Consider the following 14,306-nt stretch of genomic DNA (forward strand, 5'->3'; position numbering starts at 1 on the left):
GGTGATTCTTCACAAAAAATTTGAATTTTATATCTTTATGTTTGAAGCCTGAAATGTGGCAAAAGGTTGAAAAGTTCAAGGGGGGCGAATACTTTCGCAAGGCACTGTGTGTATGTGTATGTATGTATATACACACACACACACACACACACACACACACACACACACACACACATATATACATACACACATACACACATATATCCCACTTTTAAAGTACCATAAAAGACCCCTTTCACACCACATCGCTAATAGCGTGGGCGGTAAAACGCCGCTATTTTTTGCGGCTTTGCGGCGCATTTCGACTGCTAGCGGGACGCTTTTACCCCCCGCTGGTGGCCGAGAAAGGGTTAAATACGCCGCAATAGCGGCGTTATTACAGCGCTGCCCCATTGATTTCAATGGGGAGCAGTGGTGGAGGAGCGGTAAACACACCGCTCCAAAGAAGCTGCTGGCAGGACTTTTCCTGACGTCCTGCCAGCGCACCGCTGTAGTGTGAAAGCCCTCGGGCTTTCACACTACAGACAATGGTGCAGCTTCTTTAGGGCGGATTGCAGGCGCTATTTCTAACGCTATAGTGCCTGCAAAACGCCCAGGTGTGAAAGGGGTCTAAAAGATGATGTTATGCCGAGTAAATAGATACCCAACATGCCACGCTTTAAAATTGCGCACACTTGTGGAATGGCGATAAACTCCAATACTTGATCTCCACAGACGAGGTTTAAACATTTTCACAGGTTACCTGTTTAGAGTTACAGAGGAGCTCTAGCGCTAGAATTATTGCTCTCGCTCTAATGCAGGGGCAGGGAACCAGTAGGACTCCAGCTGTTGTGGAACTACATTTCCCATGAGGCATTGCAAGGCTGGCAGTTACAATTACTCCCAGAGGCATGATGGGACTTGTAGTTCTGCAACAGCTGGAGGGCCACAGATTGCCTACCCCTGATCTAGTGTTTGGGGCGATACCTCACATGTGTGGTGCAAACATGCATGTGCAACTTACGCATGAGTTCGCTTCTGCGTGTGAGCATGGAGGTATGGTGGTGCGTTTATTTTTTTTTCTATTTATTTATTTTTTATACTGTCACTTTATGGCTGTGGCTCTCAGAGTTGTGATGCCTCTAAGGGACTTGTAGTTCCACAACAGCTGAAGTGCCGAGGTTGTCTACCCCGGGTTCAACCCACGCACAAGACACCCGCCACTCATACAATACTCACCGTTTGGTTGTTATTCTTTTGCCATTAACAAATTTAGTTGAGGTGGAAACAGAGCGGACGTTCCCGGCCATTCCAAACCCATCACTTCCAAAAGACGAGAAAGATGAGAACACTGCAGAGAGAAAACCGAGCGAATGTTAACGCAAGAGGACTCGGGAGATATGGACGCAGGTTAGGGAACGCCAGTGTCCACAAGACTTCTAAGATAAATTAGAAGCGAGGTTTTTACATCCCTCCAATTACCCTCCATCCTCAGACATGTATAGTACAAAGCAGACACCTGATACTTGACACTTTTTGGAGACCAGTGACACTAATACAGTGATCAGTGCTAAAAAATATGCACTGTCACTGTACTAATGACACTGGCTGGGAAGGAGTTAACATCAGGGGCAATCAAAGGGTTAAATGTATGCCTAAATTGTGCTTACTCACTGTGGGGGAGGTGCATTGACTAGGGGAAGGCAAAGATCCGTGTTACTGCTTAGCAGAAACCCAGGATCAATACCTTCCCCTGACAGAACGGCAATCTGCCTTGTTTACATAGTTGTTCTGCCTCTGTACTGTCCAATCGGCGGGCACCAGCAGACATCGAGTCCTTTGTACCCGCCACTGGGCTCCCACTGTGTATAATCAAAGCAGGAAGGGGTCGCCACAGACCTGGAAGTGTCAGATCACGTACGCAATAATTTTAAATAACGTAGCGCCGTATCGGAAAAAATGGCCTGTCATGAAGGGGTTGGTGGGGGGGGTAAATGTTCCAGAGGTCAAGTGGTTAATATTATTGGTTAGTATATACACAATATGTACATCCTTTTTTTACAAATAAACATTAAGACCCCTTCCACACTGGAGCCGTTTTTTCAGGCGCTACAGCGCTAAAAATAGCGCCTGAAAAAAGCGGCACTGGATCGGTGCGCTGGCAGGGTGTCAGAAAAAGTCCTGCCAGGAGCTTCTTTGGCTCGGTGAACTCACCGCTGCTCCACCGCTCCTCCCCAATTAAATCAATGGGGTAGCACTGCTATGCTGCCGGCGGATTTAACCCCTTTTCGACCACTAGCTGGGGTTAAAACTGCCCCATTAGCGGGCAAATATCATGGCTAAAATGACAGTAAAGCGGCGCTAAAAATGGCGCCACTTTACCGCTGACGCCGTAGGCGGCACAGTGTGAAAGGGCTCTTAATGCATGACTTAAAGAGAGAGTCCGCGTTTTTTTTTTTTTTAAAGCCAGCAGCTACAAATATTGCAGCTGCTGACTTTTAAAATAGTGACACTTACCTGTCCAACGCGCCCGCGATGTCGGCACCCGAAGCCGATCTCTCGATCGTCTCTCGGGTGCTGCCGCCGCCATCTTGGGTATGGGAATCAGGAAGTGGAGCCTTTCGGCTTCATTTCCCGGTTCCCTACTGCGCATGCGCGAGTCGCGCTGCGCAATAAGGATGGACCCGCTGCCTCTGGGATCTGTGTGTTTCCCAGCAGGCAACTTTCGGAAAGGGGCGTAATCTACGCCCCTTTCCGCAGAGAGCTATCCCGGAAGTGGGTGCAGATACCTGTACTGTACAGGTACCTGCACCCCCCCTCCCCCCTGAAAGGTGCCAATTTATAGCGCCGGAGGGGGGGAGGATTCCAATGAGCGGAAGCTCCACTTCAGGGTGGACCTCCGCTTTAAGGAACCCCAGGGACCTATGTAGTTTTATAAAAAGACAGCACAGTGGGAATGATCTCCTTTAGGCATTCTGTTTGACTGAAACCTCGACTATCACCATATGGAGAGGGAGGGGGCAGAGCCACTGCTGTGACTTGTTCACTTGTGCATACATTTCAGCTTTAGCTATTGAGCTCTATAAAAAAAAATAAAAACAGGATTTTTACAGCATTAGGGCAAGTACAAACTATAAAAACATGTGAAAAGAAAACCAAAGCACCACCTCTCATCTAACTAATCTGTTGCTTTAAGCTTCACACTAGACTTGTTTAGGTCCGAATTCGTTTAACAAATTTAGAAAAATTTGTTCATTTCCGAATTTTCAAATTTCGCAGAAACTACAAAACTCAAAAATTTGGAAATCCAAAAATAAGAATGAAAATCTGAGATGATCTATCTCTCTCATATAACATACATATACATATATATACATAATATATTATATCTTTCAAATTGCTGTTAGTGAACGTATTCAAATGAATTATCTGAAGTAACAAATGCCGTAGCCAAAGGAATGGAACGTAACAATCTAATAATAATAAAACCTTTTTATTATTATTTATTATTAATTTTTTCCATTCCATTTGTTTAGATGCGGCATTTGTTATTTCGGATAATTTTTACAAACAGCCAAATTTGAAAGTAAAATTCCAATACCTTTAATTTAATAGTTATTTCGAATTTTACGGATTTTCTTTTCTTCGGATTTTCAAATTTTCACATCCGAAAATGAGATTTCCAAAAAATGAAGAAAAAAAAAACTAAATGAAAAAAACGAACACGAACAAATTTTTTCTCAGTGCACATGTCTACTTTACACCATGTTGTGCGGAAATACTGCGGTATTTAGCAGGAGCAAATAGCGTTGTCTGCCTTCTGTTATAAATTGGTTTCCTAATCCTCCTAAAAATTCCCTCCTCACCAGAAGTGTTTTTTTTTTTTCTCCTCTTTTGTTTTGCCGGTTCCCCTCCACCCTCCCTGAATGTCTGAAGGTGCAGAGATCTCCTTTCAGAAGACAACCCCATAGTATTAAAGGTTCAGGGCAGCGGATCTTACCTCTAGCAGTGGGAAAAGAGTCTGAAAAAAATGGTGAGGAGTGAGTGTGACGCATTTCGGGAAACAGAAAGTCATCCCCTTCAAAGAAAGAAACAGATGGTGAAAAACAAGCAAATATTCATATCATTTAATCGCCATCATTTCATAACTGCATGTGTAAGTGTGTGTCTGGGCAAAATTTTTAAAATATAAAATTATATTAAGTAAACTTCTGCAGTACAAGCGCATCGCCCATGTTTTGTCCACCAATTCTCTGGAAATTTAAGGAGGCTAATGCTGGTCATACACTATATGAAAAATCGGCCGAACCCAATTTCGAAAAACGAACATTTGGCCGTGAGCGCAAACGATAGTGCCATCATGTAATGACCGATAAATCGTTCAGTGGACATAAATGAATGCATTTTTTTTTTTTTTTTTTTTTTTACATGTACCTAGTGCAGACAGTTCAGAAAACACATTAACCTTTCAATTTATTGTTCGTTAGAAAAATTCTAAACTTGTCCTTCATTTTTTCGGCTCAAAAACATCCCAACGATTATCAATTTTGTGCCCATTAACTGGCCGAAAAAACGAACAAACTGTCTAAATGACCAAATTTCGGACGATTTTTCATCTAGTGTATGGCCAGCATAAGTATTATCGGATTATTCTTTCCTACATTCCAGTTCTGTGTCAGATCTAATTGAGTTTACGGCCCCTTCACACCAGAAACTGTGCGTTTTTTGCATGCGTTTGACGTGTTTTCTGCATGTTTACATGCATTTGCAATGCGTTTTTTTCCCTAAGCATTGGTCCTTTGAAGTCACTTCTTTCTATTTTTGGCTTTTATATGCACGGTGGTGCATTGCGCACATTTATATGCATTTGCAGTGTGAAAAAATGCAGCTTGCCGTCTTACTGCACTGTAATGGTGTGAACTATCCCCATAGGATAACCAGGATTTGACTGTCTATGCAATGGGAACGCAGTTCATAATGCATCTGGTATGAATGGGCCCTTGATCCCCGTTTCACACTGCAGCGATGGGGGACACCGCATGTAGTTCACACAGAAATTGCAGCACATTCCTGTGCAAAGTACATGCGGTGTCTCTCGGGGTGCGATTTATGCAATGGATTCGTATGGCACCGCATTCACACCAAACTCGCACAGGATTTTTTTTTCATTTTTTATTTTAATTTACTGCACCAGAATAAAATCAAATTGGTGTTCACGATTTGATTCTGCAAATCGCCCTGCGTTTTGCAAAGGGATTTCAGGAGGTCATTAACTTAACATACACTCCGCAATTGGTTCGCATGAACAGGTTGCGATTTTGATGCGATGCGGAATCTACAGCGAATTCACACCACATCTACCCAGGTTAAAGTTGAGTTTCAGGCATAGATATTTTTATATAATCACATTGGTCCAAACTGGACCAATGGAACTATGTGTCAAAACTATGGGGTCCCGGTGAAAGCCTAAAAAGACTGTAGTAGGCAATTCTACTCTGATGATCTCCACTAGCTTCGGGGTCCTGTGTCGAGTGACTGCCCTGCTGCATTGGGAACCCAGATGCCACCCACTGAGCATAGGTGCCATTCAGAGGACCAGAACTGGGCACAAGGGGTGGCTGCTCTGAGCACTGTGGTATAATGTGAGGTGGGGGAGGGGGGGGTGCCTCAAGGAGATTGGAGGGAGAGGAGATTTGTGTTGGAAGAGGGAATTTGGGGGGCAGCAGGGGGCAAAATGTGGGTGCATATCCCAAGAGTGGCGATTTAGACCTGGTTAACACCAGTGCGGTCTTGAAGTGGTGCTACTTCGGTGCGACTTCAAAAGCAGTGCGATTTTATGTGCAGCTTGCTGATATCTGTTAAACTTCGTTTTAACAGATGTCAATGCAAGTCGCACTGAAAATCGCACAGAAATAGTGCAAGAACCTTGTTCAAAATCGCTGCAACTTGAGTCGCAGCCATTTGAACTGTTAAATTGCCACAAATGGGGTGTGACTTTTCATGTGACTTTGAACTGTCAAGTCGCATGACGAGTTGCACCGGTGTGAACCAGGGCTCCGGAAGATTTGTGTCAGGAGGGAAGGGTGGTAGGATGATTTGTGCAAGGAGGTGAGGATTCATGCTGGGAGGGAGGGGGGAAGAGACATGGCCACTGATAAGGCAGTACCAGCCAGCCCTCCTGTATTGGACCCAGGCCATAAATCGGTTCAAAGCGGGGGCCCAGACATCTGCCCAGGAGGGCCGGCAGTGTTGCCTTATTGCTGACACCTGCAGCCTTTGTGTAGTTCTACTTTTCTTTTCTCCCTCCAGCTGCGCTGCAGGGGAATCAGTTCTAGTATCTGTGCCCCCTGCGTGCCTCTCTTTCCCCAAAGTGCTGCCGGTGTACCATCATATAAGGTCCCCCATCAGATAGTGTCCGCTGTGTACTGCGCATGCGCACTACACAGCAACACAGATTCCAAAAATAGCCGAGGATGAACGGTGCCTGCGCAGTGAGTCCAGGTTCTAGCCCCACGATCCAAGTGGGCATAGAGTAGGAATAAAAAAGAGCTGAGCACAGCGAGGCTGAGCCCGAAGTGTGGTGAGCGAAGCTTGGATGGGGGGGCTACCACCTCCACTCACGGCGCAGGCGCCGTTCAGCTTCGGAGATTTTCCGAAGCTTCTTCTGCCCCGTACTGCGCATGCGCAGTATGGGACAGACACTATATGATGCCAGGACACTATCTGCCAGAGCACCGGTATCACAAAGGGGGGTTATTTCAGGATGGTGAGGTGAGGGGGGGTGGCTCACCATCCTGAACAAACACAGTGAGCGATCGGTACCAATTGCTCACTGTGGGGGTGCAGATATGCCCTCTGTGCCTCTATTCAATTGAATGGGTCTTATTTGACTTGTTCGGGGCATCGTTTCTTCCATGGCAGCAAAGCATAGCGACTGTTGCATTTTAGCCAATATATCATTTGATATTTTCAGAGGAGGGGGGCCCCTGTCAGGTAGGCATAGGGGCAGATTTGTACTGGGAGGAGAGGGAATTTATGCTTAGTCGAATCAGAAAAGGGCTGGTGACTCAGATGCTCTTCAATAAAAGTCCTTTATTTGGTTACATGGGTACACAGGTACAGGCTACGTTGACGCGTTTTGGCTAAGAAGCCTTCAAAGAATTTATGCATAGCGTAAGGAAAACCCGGGCAACACGCGCACAGAGGTGCACAGGCATGGACAATCCAGGAGATGCTCAAGAAAAGACATGTGCGAGCGTGCGGGCACGTGCGCGCCAATCTGCCTATTTAAACCTGCCAGTGACATGCACAACTTGCTGAGTGCAGTCAGTGCTTGATTACCCGATCCTGAACCAGTTTCCTGCATTCCGACCCGGCTTGCCTGAACCACCTCTTGACCTCCGCCTGCCTACTTGTGACTCTGGCTTGTGTTTGACTCAACTTCTGCCTGATGTTCCTGTGCCTCATTGCCTGCCTGTGTACCGAACCCGGCCTGTGTCCCATCTTTGCCTTTGCCTCACGACTCGGTACCTGCTCTGCCCGGCTGCTGATGAACCCTTGGCTTAAATCACGGCTACGCTTCCAGCTACTGATTCAGCGTCCCGGAGCCCCTGTCCTCAGTTCTGGCCCAGCGCTCCCAAGTTACCTGGTTCCTGCCAAAGTACAGGCACTCCCTGTCATCACTATCAGGGGTGTTGGACAGGAGGTGCAAGAGAAGCCCCCTCCACAGCTCAATCTCCACCAGGTACGTGACACATAGGGGGTAAGCATGTGTTTTTGTGGGGGGATTTTTGCTGACACATAATGCTCATACATCTTGGGGGGGGGGTGCAAGGCGCAGTTTGGCATGTTCTAGACATTAGTTCCGAATTTGTTTAATGAATTTTAACAAATTCGTTAATTTTCTAATTCGAAATTAGGAAATTCAAAATCCAAAAATAAGAATGAAAAACCTCAACATTCAAAAGAATGAAAATCTGAAAATTCGCAAACCCAAAATTCTGAAATAATAACTAATAATAAATATAAATTATAGGTACTGGAATTTCCTTTCAAATTTGGCTGTTAGTAAACGTATTTGAACGAATTGTCTGAAATAATAAATGCTGTATCTAAACGAATGGAAAGTAACCAACTAATAATAATAATAATAAAACCTTTTTATTATTTATTATTAATTTGCTACATTTCATTTGTTTTTATGTGGCATTCATTATTTTGGATAATTTATAACCTCAGATAAATTTGTATTTGTTACGTTCACAAACAGCCAAATTTGAAAGGAAATTCCAATACCTATAATTTAATAGTTAGTGATTAATTAGTTGGTTATTATTTAGAATTTTACTGATTTTCTTTCATTTTTTGGAATCTTTGAATTTCCAAAAGAAAGCAAAAAACAAAACAAAAACAAATGAAACTTTGTTTGTCAGTGCACATGTCTAGCATGTTTGCATTGGGCTCTAGATGACCTTGTCTCATCCAAGAAAACTTTGCATTAGTTGAGAAAATAGAAAGTGTTCTCTGAATGGCCTCTATGCTGAGTAAGCAATCTTCTGTGCTCACAATGCAGCCGGGTAGCAGCTCCACATGGGACCTGGAAACTAGAGGAGATGACTGGAGTAGTGATGCCTTCTACAGTGATTTTTAGCTTCCAGGAGGATCAGCCACAGGATGCCGGAGAGGGACTTCCAGATTTGGAAATTGTTATCTGGAACATTCTGAAGTCCTTCACTGGCATCCTCCACCTGCTTCTTTTCAAATGCCAGGCTCTGGCCATCTTCAGTGATCAGCGCGGGATGACGGCGTCACTCCAGCACAAATGCGCAAAATTTCAGTCATCCCAACACACAGGATCTGTGCTGGAAAGTAAACTGAACTGCGCATGCACAGCTCAGTGTGCATTCTAAGCCCTTGCACACACGGTCGGACATCTGTCTAAATCTGTGTTAGTGAGCACTTCTCCTTTGCCGAGATAATCCATCCACCCCACAGGTGTGGCATATCCAGACTCTGATTAGACAGCATGATTATTGCACAGGTGTGCCTTAGGCTGGCCACAATAAAAAGGAGGCTCTAAAATTTGCAGTTTTTCTGTATTGGAGGTCTGAAAACCAGTCAGTATCTGGTGTGACCACCATTTTCCTCACACAGTGCCGCACATCTCCTTGGCTTCCTGAGCATCCCAAACATGCTCAATGGATGACATGTCCGGGAGTATGCTGGCCATGCAAGAACTGGGATGTTTTCAGCTTCCAGGAATTGTGTGCAGATCCTTGCACCATGGGGCCGTGCATTATCATGCTGCAACATGAGGTGATGGTCGTGGGTGAATGGCACAAAAATGGGCCTCAGGATCTCGTCAAGGTATCTCTGTGCATTCAAAATACCATCAATAAAATGCACCCGTGTTCGTTGTCCATAGCATAAGCCTGCCCATACCATAACCCCACCGCTACCATGGGCCACTCCATCTACAATGTTGACATCAGCAAACCGCTAACCCACACGACGCCATACATCTGCCATCTACCCTGTACAGTGAAAACCGTGATTTATCCGTGAAGAAAACACCTCTCCAAAGTGACAGACACCATCCAATGTGAGCATTTGCCCACTCAAGTCTGTTACAATGACCAACTGCAGTCAGGTGGAGATCCCGATGTGGACAACGAGCAGATGAGCTTCCCTGAGTCGGTTTCTGACAGTTTGTACAGAAATTCTTTGGTCATGTAAACTGATTGTTGCAGCAGCTGTCCGGGTGGCTGGTCTCAGACGATCTTGGGAGGTGAAGATGCTGGATGTGGAGGTCCTGGGCTGGTGTGGTTACACGTGGTCTGCGGTTGTGAGGCCGGTTGGATGTACTGCCAAATTCTCTGAAACACCTTTGGAGACGGCTTATGGTAGAGATATGGACATTAAATTCAAGGGCAACAGCTCTGGTGGACATTCCTGCAGTCAGTATGCCAATCGCACGCTCCCTCAAAACTTCCAACATCTGCGGCATTGTAAGGTGTGAGAAAACTGCACAATTTAGAGCCGCCTTTTATTGTGGCCAGCCTAAGGCACACCTGTGCAATAATCATGCTGTCTAATCAGCATCTTGATGTGCCACACCTGTGAGGTGGATGGATTATCTGGGCAAAGGAGAAGTGCTCACTAACACAGATTTATACAGATTTGTGAACAATATTTGAGAGAAATAGGCCTTTGTGCACATAAAAAAAAAAAAAACACACATTCAGTTCATGATAAATAGGGGCAAACACAAAAAAGTGTTGCGTTTATAATTTTGCTCAGTGTATTTCACAAATTTTAAGTAGGGGAGTAACTAGAGGTTATTCCCTCCCAGCGTAAATGTGTAATTTAAATTATTAATATAGGGGCTGCTCGTTGTGAGGTTAAAACCTATTAAAGCGAAAATTTGTGATGAACCACACGCCCTGTAAATTAATATACAATAACGTGCAATATCGTAGACAACCACTAGATGTCCCTAGTAGATGACTTGTATAAATGTGTGGTACAAATGTGTTACAATTTCATTAATTGCAAATTAATAAATGTGCATGGAGATTTCCAACTAATGTTTTCAATGATTGACAGATATTCAAGTGCAGCGTCCAAAAAAAAAAAAAATGAATTCAAAATATAATAAAAGTAGTCCATCAAATGGTTTCCCAGTGCAATGATCTAATGGATCCGACAATCAAATGACTGAAAATCTTCCTCCGCCAACACCGATCACTTGGTCTATTACAGGAGTCATATACAACAAGCGGATACAAAAATGTTCCCATTGTCCGTCTCAGCAGGTCTAATAACTATTTTGACACAAGTGTACTCACTATAACCAAAATTAGGGGAGTGGCCATGGGAGCAAAGTGTGCTCCAAGTGTGGCCAATATATTAATGAGTCAATGGGAGGAAACCTGCATTTTTTGGTAAAACTATACCAGAAATATCTTTGTATAAAAGATACGTTGACGATATAATCATATTATGGGGTGGCACAGAAGAAAAGTTAAGAGCATTTTTATCCAATATTAACAACTGTTGGACTCAAAAACTTTCCTGGACTTGGTTTTGATGAAACGCAATGGACTGATCAGCACCAAGACCTTCTTCAAAGAGATCGATAGGAACAGCTATATCCCCGCAGCCACTTTTATTATATATTTGAATTAGTTTTTTGGACACTGCACTTGAATATCTGTGCAAACATTAGTAGGGCAAGCTCAATGCACATTAATTTGCACTGGTATTTCACAACCTCCCTAAAGTGATGTTGCGTTCAATAAGAACAATGGGGTGGTATTGATGTGAGCGCAGTCTGCCATGTTTAGATCTATTTGGCATTTGAAGTGTATATTTTACATTATTATTTCACTTTGTTTGATTATATTATTTTGTAATTCCTTGGAAAACAAAAAAAATAAAAAATAAATCAGTATAGGAATCTATATACTGTACATTTCATTTTTTTTTTTTTAAACTGGGTCCTTTAAGACCGGGTTCACACTGATGTGAATTTGATCTGGGTTTCCCCGCACCCAATTCACATGACAGGAGAGAGTGTTACCCCCCCTGGGGTGGCCGTGGAGGGCACTGGAAAAGGGTCCTATGCATCTTTGGCTCAGTTTCAGGAAAAAAATTCAGACCCAATTTGCATCTGAAAAAAGAACAGGGACGCACCGGACCCTCTGCTGTGACCCACGGCCTCAGCTAGTATGAACCCAGCCTTAAAGAGAATCCTTAATTCTGGACACTTCTGGATAGTTGACATGTAGCATCCTTCCATCACACAAACTTTGGCTGGTATCTTTGGACTGTCTTACCAAAAAAGTCAGAGAAGGGGTCTCGTCCACCAAAGAATTCCCGAAATACTTCCTCTGGGCTCCGGAATGTGTAGGCAAAGCCATGAAAGCGAGATCCTGAGCTGGATCTGGGTTCTGTGCAAGAGACAAATCAAAGAAACATGTGTCAGAATAATTAAAGTCATTGTGAAAGGAAACATTTTTATTTAAAAAAAAAAAAAAAATAGCAAACATGTCATACACACCCGCTCTGTACTAAGATGTGGTTAAAAAAAAAAAAAAAAAAAAAAAAAGCACTCGGGGGTTTAACCAATCTTGTTTTTTTATACAATTCTCCTTTAAGGAGGTGTGGCAAAGGGTGTGTCCAATGTCTGCATGCTTTTGCTGATAGGTATCCCTCATGCCCATCTCAAAAAGTTGGGAGGTATGTGTAGGGCTGTGTGAAAAGCGTATGTTTTAAACTGAATCCCCCACACTTGACATCAGAGCTTTTCCACCTGCAAAGATTTAAAACCCAACTCCAGTCTGTTTTTTGTATAAATATCCCTCCGGTGTTCACGCACCTCTGGCTTCACAACTCACAGTGTCCTCACCTGGTGTCACCCAAATCTAGAAAACTGAAGACTACAGGATGTCAAGGACCTACTCCCATATCTCCCAACTTGTTGAGATGGGAATGAGGGACACCTATCAGCAAAAGTATGCAGGCATAGGACACACCCCTTGCCACGCCCCCTTAAAGGGGACTTGTACAAAAAAAAAAAAAAACAAGCTTGGGTAAACCCACAAGTGCTTTTTTTGTATCACTACTATTCCTTTATATTGGCTTTTGGAATTTACAAATGTAGCAATTTAGAAATCAGATGAAAGGTTTAGCACTGGGAAACACTTTTTGATAGATAAAAAGTACATTTTATATACAACTATATAGATCAGACCAAAATGAGGGACAGATGAGGAGGAATGAGGGACATTTCTACAAATTAGGGACAGTCCCTCGAAATCAGGGACAGTTGGGAGCGATGCCTAGAGAAGCTGAAAATGTGGTCTCAGACGGCCCCTTTCTGAAGGAGGTGAAGTTTCTGGTCTCATTTCCTGGATATCAGTGACGTTACCGACCATCTCCTGTCACTTTGAGTGACACAACCCTGAAAGATGTAATCAAGATAATAATCCATATAATACATACCAGGTCCTGAGAATCCTGCTTTCCCATATCGATCATAGGCTTCTCGCTTTTCCGCTGATGGACAAAAAAAAAAAAAAAGTCAGATAATATAGACTATACAGTATATTATGTCACCTGTTATAGTCCTCCCATAGGAAATGAGCACAACGCTGTATTTACCATCGGACAGAACTTCGTAGGCTTCTGCGATGTCTTTAAACTTCTTCTCAGCCAGTTCTTTATTGTCAGGATTTTTGTCGGGGTGCCACTTTAGTGCCAACTTCCTATATCTGTGGAGGTGAGAAGTACATAAGGCAAAAATTGATTGCAGTGCCATAATTAGATCAGCACCACAAATTTTAAATTTATTCTGTGCTCTGAAATTTTAATTCAGAAAGTAAATCTAAACCAAACACTATAATTTCATAGAATTTTTATCATGGAGATTCTAAATGTTTTTTTTTTGTTTTTTTTTGTATTTGCAGTTCCAATTAAAATATTACCTGGTGATCTTCTTATAAAGTTATAGCACTGCCTGCGGGGTGACAACTGTTCACCATTTGTGCTCCTGTGTTGTCACCCTGTCTCCTGTGCCCCCTGGTGGTGGCTACAAGCGACACACATTGCACAGGCATTGTTTAGGCCCCATTCACACCTGAGCGTTTTGTAACTTAAAACCTGAAGCTACAAAACGCTGGAGGGGGGAAAAAAAAAAAATCAATTATTCTCTATGGAGATGGTTCACATCTCCACTCCAAAACACCTGAAGCCAGAAGCCCCAAAACGCCTGAAGCTCAAACAAGTTCTGGAATTTTTTTTTTATTTTTTTTAAGGCAGATTTGGGCTTTTTTCTGCTTTTTACATTGGTGACCTTTTGACCTGTACAAAATGGCAGACTTTCTGCCTGAAAACGCTTCGCTCAGGTGTGAATGGGGCCTTACTGTTGTCAGGAAGTCAGTCCAGAGCAACGTGTAGTAGTTGCTGGAGTGAATGCATGTAGACAGGAAATTACTTTAAGATGCTGCAGTGGATTAGCAGCACTGATAAAAAACAAAACAAAAAAAAACAAAAAAAAAAACACACACACCTCACTGGGGTTGATTTACTAAAACTGGAAAGTGCTAAATCTGGTGCAGTTCTGAATAGTAACCAATAAGCTTGACAGCAGCTCCTCCTATGTAATACGCAGCAACTGCTGGCTGTCATTTAAACAGATGGTAATTGCTAGTAACACCAGCTACAGGGAAGAGAAGTCAAATGAAGGTGTTATATCCTAGACCTAGAACCTTTTTTTCCCCCAATCCATCTGCTGATAGCACAGAGCCTTGGGGGCATCAAGCACA

The 14,306-nt window shown here is 43.4% G+C and overlaps 1 protein-coding gene across 1 annotated transcript in view; it reads right to left on the minus strand.

Annotated features, from left to right (window-relative positions):
* The window catches only part of DNAJB2 (DnaJ heat shock protein family (Hsp40) member B2), a 62,993-nt gene that overhangs the window by 21,322 nt on the left and 27,365 nt on the right, over nucleotides 1–14,306 (minus strand). Inside the window, exons 4-8 of the mRNA XM_077447851.1 lie at nucleotides 13,144–13,253; nucleotides 12,985–13,038; nucleotides 11,817–11,930; nucleotides 3,980–4,057; nucleotides 1,219–1,330 (exon numbers count right to left, since the gene is read on the minus strand). Of these exons, the coding sequence (XP_077303977.1) occupies nucleotides 1,219–1,330; nucleotides 3,980–4,057; nucleotides 11,817–11,930; nucleotides 12,985–13,038; nucleotides 13,144–13,253 (468 nt within the window). The remainder of the gene's footprint in view (nucleotides 1–1,218; nucleotides 1,331–3,979; nucleotides 4,058–11,816; nucleotides 11,931–12,984; nucleotides 13,039–13,143; nucleotides 13,254–14,306) is intronic.

The sequence above is a fragment of the Lithobates pipiens genome, unplaced genomic scaffold (assembly GCF_037356315.1).
Source record: "Lithobates pipiens isolate NorthernLeopardFrog02 unplaced genomic scaffold, aLitPip1_a1.2 Scaffold_22, whole genome shotgun sequence".
Taxonomy (NCBI): Eukaryota; Metazoa; Chordata; class Amphibia; order Anura; family Ranidae; genus Lithobates; species Lithobates pipiens.